Source organism: Rhea americana, unplaced genomic scaffold (assembly GCF_003343005.1).
Source record: "Rhea americana isolate MKP2758 unplaced genomic scaffold, rheAme1 scaffold_143, whole genome shotgun sequence".
NCBI classification, from domain to species: Eukaryota; Metazoa; Chordata; class Aves; order Rheiformes; family Rheidae; genus Rhea; species Rhea americana.
Genome location: NW_028185517.1, coordinates 344,447 through 356,182, shown reverse-complemented (window position 1 = coordinate 356,182; position 11,736 = coordinate 344,447). Strand labels below are relative to the sequence as shown.

The 11,736-nt window shown below is 41.9% G+C and overlaps 1 protein-coding gene across 1 annotated transcript in view; it reads right to left on the bottom strand.

The window, feature by feature from the left end:
• Positions 1-708: 708 nt before the first annotated feature.
• The window catches only part of ACAP3 (ArfGAP with coiled-coil, ankyrin repeat and PH domains 3), a 105,724-nt gene continuing 94,696 nt past the window's right edge, over positions 709-11,736 (bottom strand). Inside the window, exon 27 of the mRNA XM_085298902.1 lies at positions 709-2,076. Within this exon, the coding sequence (XP_085155028.1) occupies positions 1,970-2,076 (107 nt within the window). The 3' untranslated portion in view covers positions 709-1,969. The remainder of the gene's footprint in view (positions 2,077-11,736) is intronic.

Below are 11,736 nucleotides of genomic sequence, written 5' to 3'. Positions count from 1 at the left end.
CATCCCACCATACACCTCTGGCTTACCTAGTAGCATCTTCCACTGAGTCCTTGTGTCTGCAGCAGCTTGTGAAAGCTACATGCAGATATCTGGTTGGAAAGATATCAGCCTAACTTTTATGGGAAACATCTTSTCAGAAAGATTGCACTGTCTATTAAGCTGGTATATTGCTGTGGTTACTTTATCCTTTCTACAGCCTTATAAGCATGGAAGCTGTATTTATTTCTTCAGTTATGTTCAGAAAAAAGTGGTTATTGTTATTTGCCTCCCCCTCAGGGGCTTCAGATAGCAAGYAAAAGTATTTCAGCAATTGAAGTGATGGTCCCATTCCCATGAAGGTTATAGCTGTTGTTCATAGACAGACACCTCTCTCTCCTTCTCCCTGTTTTCACTGTTTTTTCACCTACAATACTATCTTAATTATGATTATTCCCTGTTCCCTCTAACTCCTGGTATAGCACTGTCTCTGTGGAGTTTAGTGGCAAAACTCCCACAGACATTAATGGAATTACAGTGTGTCTTAATCAGATAAAATGGAACAACTCTCAAGAGGGTGAGAATCCTGTCTCTTTGGAGCAAAATTCATTTGGATTCTTCCCTTCAAGTCATAAGCCTGTGCCAGATAAATTTCATATTTTAAACCCTCTCATAATGAAATGCTCCAACAGCTCACCAAGATCTGGGATWAAAAGAATAAGGAAATGCATGTGAATTTTAAAAAAGAAATGTCTTTATTCTCAGTTCATATATATTGTTTGCATGTGAGATTTTTTTTCACTCCCACCTTTTCCAAAAACAATACGTTTCTTCACCTGTATGATATATTACATTTCAGCATGTCATAGTTTATATACATCATTCTGACAATATACTTTATTATGTTATGGTGCCTATACCTGTATAGTCCACACATAACCTTTTATTATTTTTGATAACTATGACATATTATAATAATAATAATACTGAAAGCCATGCCTTATAGAAGAATACAGCTCTCCTAACATTGAGATGCACAATTAGCATGAGATAGAGAGCTCCTGAGAGAAGTAGCCAGCTGCTGTTTTCAGGATTGATTATAAAGTCTCTGTGAAATCATTATTGTATCTCCCAGTCCATGTTAAAGCGCTCAGTGGTAGAGGTATCTTAAGAGGTGAATTACCCAGCAAAATGAGGTGACTTGCCTTGTTTTTTCAACTCAGAGGTTTCACAGTGGATTGGTCAAGAYCGGGTCCCCTGGTGCTGTGTCCTGAGAGGCTTTCTTCTATTCAGAACACAGAGAGCTGTGTGTGGAGTGCCTCATTCTATAGGGGATTGCATTCAGTGACCACTGTGGGAAATGGGTGGTACCTTAGACCACAGCAGGTGGCTGATGTCTAGTAATGAGCCAGATGAAGACGAACAGTCTTGCTCCACTTATGCTGTCATAAAACAGCATAACTAAAAGTCTGCAACAGTCATTTTCCTCCAGTTTTGGAGCACTGCAGACTTGGTCACCTCTTGACATCCTCAATGGTCTGGACCACTTGTACTTCATTTCAGGACTATAGTGCTGCAGTATTATAAAGGCTAATATTTGCAAACTCCCAGAAAGGGAGGGTTCTTCCAGAAATGGTGATGTAGAGATAGCATCAAGAGCTAACAAATCATCTTGACACCCATTTTAGACTGCATTCAGGATCAGTAAGGAAAGGAAACCAGGTCTAAAGTCTGAGTGCAAGCCTACTCTGGAATTACTTTCAGACCCCTGGAGCATCTCTCATCATCTTGGTCAGGGCACAAAAGCAGGCATCATGGAAAACACAGGTTTCCAGCAGAAGCATGTCTGAATAGAAGACATCTTCCTTCAGCAGCTAAGCTCAGCTTGCCTGTCATACCCTCTCAGGCATCTCCACCTTTCTGTACTGATAGAGCTCGGGCAGCTCAGAGCTTGACCCTCCAGAGAAAGGCCTTAGCAGAGGAAGAAAGGAGGCTATCTGCAAGACTGGCTGAAATGCAGGCTTCTTCTATTGAGTTTTTCAGGATTGTTTGAAGCCATGTGAGAGAACTCTCGGAAGATGTCCAGATAGGTAGCATCTCCTGCAAAAATACACAGGAAGAGGCATTAGTCCCAGTATTTTTGCTTTCCCCTGCTTTGGTACCTCTCACTTATGGAGATCWCGGTCAATCAGGCCAATTGTACTCAAGACTTACGACTCTGAAGATCTGGATGTCAGGAAACAGCTCTATGTGTGAATTAAAGACAGAGCCCAGGAGCCTCAGTCCTTACATTTGCACTGCCTTGGAAGATTCCAGKTTGACTTTACATTCTTTGTTAATACGAACAGGATTATTTCTAAACATGGATACGTAAAATTTTTCTTAAGACTTTTGCTTCACAACCAGATTTGGGATAATTCCTCCCTTTTCATGCTATAGATATTTTCAGATATATAGGCCCAAGAGACAGTAGAGAGAGGTTTTTTTCTAAGACTTGAAGAAAAGAGCTCTTCTGGAAGCTGTGTACTCTGAAATGCAAAGCTTTTCCTTGTAACATTCATGCAACAACAAGCTTCATACAGCCTGGGCTATATGAACTTGGAATTAGGCAGCTGGAGATGGTGTTCAGCCAGGAATAAAGACAGGATAATTTACTAGTTGTCTTTGGCTTCTCTTCTGGCAGCCAAAATTTTCACTGCTTCTTGTGGCAGCTGCAACAGCAATCCACCTGTGCTGGAAGAAAACAACCTCTTGAAGGGCACTATCAAATAGCAACAATTCTGCATGGGAGCTGACTCAAGGCCCTGTTCAAACTGCAAGTGAACACAAAGAGTTCAAGTCTCCTGGCCATGGTTCCATGATAGAGTCTCCCTTGATACACGGAAGTTTTTACATTTATGCTGCAGTTCCAGAGATAACTAGGCACCCATATCCTGTTAATACTTATGCTTGCACATCTGCTGCACAGTGTTCTAGGGCAATTTCTGCTTTGGACTAAGCTATTGTGCTCATTTTTACCTGTGGTCTTACAAGGAGATGAACCAAAGTAGCTACAAGGGAAAACATAGGGGAAAGATTCCAGGTATTCATGTACAGCTACCTTTAATACCTCACACAGAGCTCCTGTGCCCTCTGATCATCGGAAGTCTCCAGGATAGTCACTGAGTGGGTAGGTCCACAGCTGTTGGGAGCTGCATAGCTCCAAGGTGGATCATCCATCAACACTTGTGCAGTGTTGAAGGAAGAGATGCTAACACAAAAACTTGACCCCACAAAGCCAAGTCAATAGCAGGATACGGTGTATCTTCATATTGCCTCACAAACTGAGCTGGAGAGAATGGTCTGAGTGCAGGTTTGTCTGGTTGGCTGAGAAGGGATGAAAGGCTTGCACCTTCACTCCTCCATTCCCARCTGAGAGTGTTCCCTACCCTGTAGGCATCCTCCAAGAAGCATTTTTCCAGCTGTGCCTTTGCTGCAGAGTTGCAGGACAGATCTTCTGTGAATGTGGTGCTCCTTCCATGCACAGATGTCATTTCCAGCCCACAGGTGAGCACACTTACATTGGGACATGAGGAATCGCCTCTRTTTAGTATTTGGAGAATGCCTGGCCCAAAAGGTCTTGAGAATAACTGGCAGYCTTCAGCATTACCCAATTACCTACACGCAGGTGGCAAAAGCTTCCAATGTGAGCCCTACTGCCAGGCAGACATTAATAGGCTCTGTTGATTTTCAGGCACCACAGTTCTCAGAAAATGTCTCTTTTTGTGCCTTCCACAAAACCAACCTGACCCACTTGTTAGCYTCTGATTATAATCATTTGGGCCCACTCCTTAACTAGGGGGACTCAGCCTGTTTCCACTGTCCCCCACCAGGGTTGTCCAGATAAATATATCTGATCCCATAAAGATCAGATATAGCCTCACATTACAGTCACCTTGTAGCCTGTTAGACTACTATCCCCTCCCACCAGCGACAAAGCCTCCATGACCCACAGAGGTCTGGCATCACACCAGTTTTCTAGCATTTCCATCTATTCGCCCACCATCCATGTCTCCCCATCCTCCCTCAGTAAAATACACTCCTGTATGCTCCCTTTCTGGGGAAGAAAAGAATACACTACACAGAAAAAAAGTTTGKTTTTTTTTTCCATGAGGAAAACAAAGAATCGTCTCTCCAGGGATCATTTGGAATGTGTCTGCTGATAAATTTTCAAGTATTCCTGGCAGCCATGGGTAAGTGTGGAACTGACTTAGTGCTTGGATCTGAAATGGGAGAAACTTTGAGAGAAAGTTAAGTCCTTCTGCAGCAGGGCAGTGTTTTGTAAAGCTGAGTGTTGAGATATAGGGGTCGATGTGAAAGGCAGAGAAACCGATTGACAGAGGTAGGAAGAATGCTGTTTGAACAGGTGCCATGGTTCAGGAATGGGTTTCTGGAAGTGATACACTGCATTGCAGGGCATCACACCTTAGGCTCACAATTATTCCATGCAGCCACCAGTGTGAAGTTCTAGTTTCCTCTCTCTGGCATTAGAATCTATTCTATTAGTWGAAGAACACTGTGACAGCAAATGCATGCTCTGCTGAATATCGTTATTCCCATGATTCAGTAGCAGATGCAAAGAGCCAGTTTCCTATTTGCAATTTGCTCACCTTTTCCAGAAATCTTGGTGAGTGGTGAGGCCAGAACACAGCCAGATCTGACTGGCCAAGGACTCCTCTCTCCCAGCACACTGAGCTCTCTTCTGGTGTAGAGACAATGCAGATGCCCATATGTCCCCTCCTTGCTCCCCATTTAGTTCTAGAACCAGTGGGATAACCACACAGTTATGCTAAGCTCTAGCTATGCTTAGCTAGTATGTAGTTTCTGAAGCGCCATGGCTGGCTTTAATTTAGAGCAGCTTCAAGAGCTGTTCTTATGCCAGAACTCAGGGTAGTGCAAACCTTCAGGTGGATATAAGAATCACAATTCAAATTTTAGACATATAATTGAAATAGGTAAGGTTATCAAGTGCAGTGAGCCACTGTTTATCTACTGAACTGTGGTAGCTGATCATGAGCGTGCTCCAACAGCAMATAAATGTGTTGGTATCAAGTATATTCATATTCTGTAATAGGCTGAGTAGTCATGAGACCTGGTACTAGGGGTCTGCTGATGAAAGGTCACCTATAGAGAAAAAAACTCTCAAACTCTTTCTTCAGCYAGTTGTTGTGTAGCCTGTCTTGGTGGGGGCATAGGAGCATTTGAATACTTCCTTCAGTATTCACAAGTAGGTCTGGGCTACATCCTCCGGATCTGTACTTTGTGTGGTATAATTTACACAAGTGCCAGGTAGTGTAAGTGATTGTGCTTCCCATGCATGTAGCCATGGCATTCATAGGGTACAAAGGAGAAAGGAGTCATGGCTTCTCTGCTCATCTTCAGCACAACTGGGGCAGACTAAAGAGCAGTAACTTCCAGGCAAAACTCATTCCAAGAGTAATCTCAAAAATCAACATTCTGTTATCAGCCTAACACTGGAGCTGTCTTGGCAAAAGAGWGCAGAGACTGATTCAGTGTTTTGCTCTGTCTCTGATGGGAACCAATGATGAATGTTTTTGAAGAGAGAGAAGAATTCACAGAATGGCCTCAAGACTCAACAGTCTTCTACACCATGCAAGACTTTTTTCAGAAGACCTGCAAGCGAACTATGAAGTGGTAACTTCCATCTGCAAGCATGCATATCCTGAAACTAAAAATGAAGTAACTGCAGCTTTGGAAAGGATTACAAAGCTGTGACTACTTGACACAAAGACAAAGCATTGCTATTATGAGATTGTAAGTTTGCCTTGGATAGGCCAGCTAGACCCCAGAAGCAGTTCAAATAGATTAGCACAATGATTTGCCAGTGATAAGTCTTACTATAATAAGCCTTGCTTTTATGCTCAAACAGGCCACTAAACATAGCATTCTCTAACCAGCACAGTATACATTGAGTAAAATGCCCCCAAACTAGCAGTGCAATGATAAAGAGCATGTGCATCTGGAAGGAAAATGCAAGTGATTGTGATCCTCTGAGACAGTGGTACAGTAACCAAACCATGTTGATAAAACCACAAATATATCCTTGTTCAATGAGATCACTAATCCTCTTGCAAACTGATAAATTATCAGTTCTGCTAGTATTCTGCAGCAGTCAACTCCAGCTATGAGGATCCTACTACTGTGGCAAGTATTGGCCCCAGATTTTTTAAGATATTTAAGCAGTTACTGTTTATTAATTAAAAAAAGAAAGAGAGCCTTTTGTGGATCTGGATTTTCATATGCACCATGGCATTTCAGTCTTCAATGCATTTACCATTGTGAGTTTCGGTGGAAAGCCTCCATTCTAGCCAGGAAAAAGCAATGCAGTAAAACAAAGGAGTGGCACAGAAAGTCAGTAACACGGCCAGGAGTGGGCACTGTGCTTTTAATCTTATTGTAATATCAGAGAGTTCTCCTTCCACAAAAGCATTAAATGACTGCAGTGCTCCTTCTGATTTCAAAATATCCTTCCTATTAATTCTTTTATTAAATTCACAGGCCTAYTTTGATTCATTTATTCCTATTTGTGAGGGTCTACTTGTCCATCCAAGGGAAAAACACTGGTTGTTCTGCCACTTCTCTTTTCTGCATGTTTTCCATGCTAAGTGTGATAGAAATCATGATGCCAGGATAGTCTTTCTTCTCTTCTTTTTATTTTCTGCCATAGGCATATGGGATGAGAGGTACCAATGAGGAAAAGAYTGCATAGTGAAACTGGAATTGTTAGTCCATCCACCAAAGATATAGATTTTCATCTAGTGCAATATCTCCTTTTACTAGACCAGTCATCTGCAGAGTTGTGAACACACCAAGCATTAATCGATTCAGGTATTCTAAAGAGACACATATGTACATGAGGGAGGGTGGAAGTGATTTGAGCCTCTCCCCTTTACCCTAGCCTTCTCCCCAAGCACATTGAAATTATGTTGTCACAAGACAGTGTCACAGAAAACCAACTAAAAATGCAGAATATTCATGTGCCATTCCAGTCTATTCATTGACATAAATTAAAGCTATGGGCTGCAGAGGAGAAGGAAAATAGGTTAAAAGGGGACAGTGTTCTAGATCTAGTTAATATAGGCAACAAGGGAAGAAGCCCTATATAAATAAAAAAAGCCAAAGTAGAAGGAGAGAAGAAGTTTATCTAGATTTTTATTAACAGTGTTTCAAGAGACAATAGAAGAGAAAGGGAGAAAAAAGGCAGACATCACAGCAACAGTTTTAAAATTGTACAAAGATAGTAACATACAGAATATCTGGTTCCAAAGTTACAGTCAGTACAGGCTGTGTAGGGAGAGGGAGAATTAAAAAATGTGTTCCAAAGTTGTACTGAAAGCAGGCGAATGAAGGAGGTTAATACGTTACAGCATATTTACAGCAGGTGTCAGTCCCTGGTACAGCATCCTCAGCCATTCAGTGTGTAATGGAGCCATACTAACCAACCACATCTAGCAGCTTTGACTTCACTGAATAACTTCTTTCTTTCCACACTGTTTAAATAGGAAGATATGGGAGCCTTGACTACGAGAGCTTTATTTTTCAGTTCAAAGCTTTCACTCCAGGCTACAACCTTATGTCACCCTATGGTTAGAAAGGCTTACTCTCTCTCTGTGATTCAATGGCCACAGGTCTCAGAAAGGGCTCCCAGGATGGGGAATCCACACAAGCATTCATGTGCCGTTGGAGGGACATGAAGGATGAAAGTCAACTGAAAGGGTCTATAGAGATGGAGGTCAACGCATTTGAAGGTAACTGCCCTGGACACTTCCAGTAAGTGACCAGGTGGCGCACAAGGAGGTACAAAACTAAACATGCTCCTTCATTCTCCTGACTGCAAGGAAGGTGCTAAAAGCTGAGATATGTTTGTGAAGGGTTTGCTCCTACCTCAGCTACCACCTCTCAGCTGTCTCAGCTCCTGCACCAGAAACACACATGGTCCTCCTACCACCCTGGAAACTGTCCAAGATGACTGCTACCCCTACCTTGTCCCTCATTCATTTCACATAAATATCCAGCTGCCCTACCTTCCCCTTAACATAATGCTGTGTATAAAGCTTGGAAGGGAGGAATCCCAGTCCAGCTTCCCTGCAGGGGTGAGGAACCAGCAGGCGGATTGTGATATGAATCACATTCCTATGGAAACAGCACTCTATATTTTGGTATCTCTTTAAAAAAATCTTACCCTTTCAGACTCCCACTCTCCCTTCTCCTCTTTAGCCCCCTCCCCAGTATCACAGAAGCACGCATTCTCACACACACGCACACTTGTACAAGAGTTTGTCTTCAGCCGACCAATTGTTTAATATTACATTCAATCCATTCATTCCATTTGTCTTTGGTTGAAAGCAATAATGCTGGGGCAGTGATGAGAGAGAAGTGGGCTCAGGGGTAATCTAGTCATAGTCCAGAACAACACAGGAATTTATCAGCAGATAACAGTTGTGTTGTGGCCACTGGACAGTCTGCTATTCAGTGCATTTCTTTAGGACATCCTGTTTTTATCTTGCACAAATAATGGTCATTTTTGCTTATCTGAGATGTTTTTGATCTATTTTATGCTCGCCTCAGTCTCAGCTCGTCAAATCTTGTTCTTTAAGACTCATCCATTCTTCCAATTTCACGTTTCTCCCCTAGACTACTAAAAGAAATTTCACATTGCAGAGACCATCCCAGAGACTGTGATATTAAAATAATCTGAGACTGYTCTGGATGTCACGTGGAAGAGGGAACACTGAGGTATCATCTCAACTTGCCAGCCACCTGAACTCATCCCATATGAAATCAGAGACATGTGTCAGACCCTTTCAAATCTAGACAATCTGGTCCAGGAACTCAGTTACAGGATTTCAGCTGACTCAAAATCTGGGACAGGTATGTAAATACTGCCTTAGATCTCAGAAAGGTAAAAGAATCTGCAAGTCTGAGCCAATGGTTTAGGTCCATCTATGTTTTGATAATGCCTGGCACGTTGCTTTCTAGACAAAGGTAAGTATCATATAGATAACATATGCACTCTTTCAAAAGAAAGAAAAAAAGTTTGGGCATTGGATATTTCAAATAGGATTGTACATCACATAAATACAATTGTACTTCAAAAAGGAAAAAAAAGCCAGTGTTTATACCTAGTCTTTCCTGTAACCCCACTGGCCACTTCACTGAAAACAAACTTTATGTACAATTTCCCCATTCCCCCCACTCCAAAGCACACATGCACACACGCACACGCACGCACACACACACACCCCATCCAAAAATACAAATCAACACAGAAAACATTGAGAAGAATCTCCTTAGCATATTTTCCCTGGAGAACTTTTTTGTTTTAGAAACTGCAGGATGTACTAAAGTGTTCTATTATATTTCAAACTAGACGCATTTAACGCCTTATAATCTGCATCATGAAATTAGAAGAGAAAAAACAGGGGATGAGGGAAGGAAAGTTGGAGGGGGAAACAAGCAGATTTTGAAAATAAATTCCCTAACAATGTTACAAAAAAAAATTCCTGACATTAAATACAACCAAACTGCATTGAATAAAAATTGCACTAGTCCTCTGGGCATATCAATAATAAATTAAATATTTAACAATTTTCACTGAAAAACAGAAGAACATAACCCCCCCCCCCAATACTGTAGGTAGGAAAAGTGCACAAAGTTGTTTTATACATTGAATCTAAATAAAGTACCAATACATATTAAATAGATAAATTGTCCTGCAAGACACTGCTTTTTGCATTAGTATTTACATATGCTTTAAATGCATGTACTTCAGCAGTGAAAGAGTCTGAGCTTCAATGCACCAAACGATACATGATTTTTATATTGTTCTCGTGAGTCACTAATGCTGACTCTAAAATAAAACGGCCCAAAGTGGAAGCCTAACCTCCAGTTCTCACTGGCTTACAGACAACATCAGTCACATTTCTAACTTCTCATAAGAAACTGGAAAATTTATTGGGGTGTTTTTAAGTTGCTATGCATGAGAAAAAAGTTGTTAGACAACCACCACACCAGAGTTCATCATCACAGAATAGGAGCATAGTGGTGGTGAAACATTTATTTCACTTTCAAGATCTCTGAAGCATCCTAAAAGATGCCAGTTCTGATTCAGTGTGGTCTTTTTCTAGGGCAGGGCAGAACTTGAAGAGAACCACATCAGTATTGACAAATGTCTAAATTGATGCAGATCGGTATAAAATGGGATAGGATTATCAAAGAGAATTCATTACAGAAGGGTGTCTCAGTTCCTTGCCCAGGGAACACAGCCAATTTTTGGGTGCGTGTTTGTTCCTGTCCTATACTGAGCATACTAAATGCTAATCTGGATGCTTCACGGTAATTCTCACTGTTACCATAATCAAACCAGTCCCGTTGAAGGTAGAGACGTGTTTAAGGGCTTTGCTGTATTGCCGGTATGCTCACCACCACATCACATTTCATTGAGAGAGAGGATCCAACACTGAGCTCTGCAGAGCAATGCCTCTGCATAGGACATTTCACACAGCTGATTTGTAAGACTAGGGATTTGTTCCTGACACCCCTCAGACTGACAGCAGCAYTGCCACTGACTGCAGTGAGAGTAGGCTTCACTGACAAGGGAGGGATATCAAATAAGGCAGGAACAAACAAGTGAAAGGGACCGCTTTGCTCAGTGGAGGAGCCCATTTAAACACAGGGCAACTTCAACCAGAAAGAAGACAAAGTCCAATGCAAAGGACTGAAAGACCAGGCTCCACAAGAATGTACGGCAGTGACTTTCTATGATGTGGTACAGAAAAAACTGAGGAGCAGTGATACTGACTATAACCTCACACTGGTATCAGGAAGAAACTCAGGGCATAATAAACACAAATTAAAGGAGATCATGTAGCAGCACTACAGGCCACATCTCCTATGCATGCCTGCCTACATTTAGAAACACTTATATGGATGCATGCCTGGAGTCAGCCCTCTCCATTCAGTGATAAGACTTCAGAGTCACACATATGGGAGCTACAATCAAAACGTGGTCCCAACTCACAAAGAAACTGTCATCTGTACTATGCATTTATACATCTTAGAATTCCTCTGGAACTGAAGTGTAGCAATGGTGGTGTTTACACCAGAGTTTAATCCTGCATGCTGTTCTGCATCACTCCTGATTGTGCCAGTGCTGCACACAGTATGAATACAGACTAAATGATCTGCCTTCTGCCAAATGGTAAGGTCACACCCTACAGCTTTTACTCATAGCAGAGTTCAGAGGGAATAATGCCTGGTTAAAGACTGCCAGAGAGTTCCTGCACCAGCCATCAAACAGCTAAAAAGGGAGAATGCAAGTTTGCATGGTGCACTTCCCTTCTAACCCATCAGTGTCCTAAATTATCAGGGTTATTAGCAGGATTTTGCCAGTACCCAGTAGCATGCTGGGTACAGAGCAGTGATACCATGTCTGCTCCCTAGAGCCTCAGAAAGAGCAGAGTGGTGGTGAAGATACAGTGAAAGGCATTGCCAAGGGTGAAAAGGCTGATGGGACTAAGCCCATTAATTTTGATTTTCTAAGATTAGTGGAAGGAGATTTTTTTATTATTTTGGGAAGAAAGGCAGGCCCTGTGGCCAGATTCTGTACTACCATTGATCCAGAGCAACTTCAGCACAGTCACTAGGACTATTCCAGATTCATGACAGTTGGCACTGAGATCAGAACTCAGCTCCAAAGGG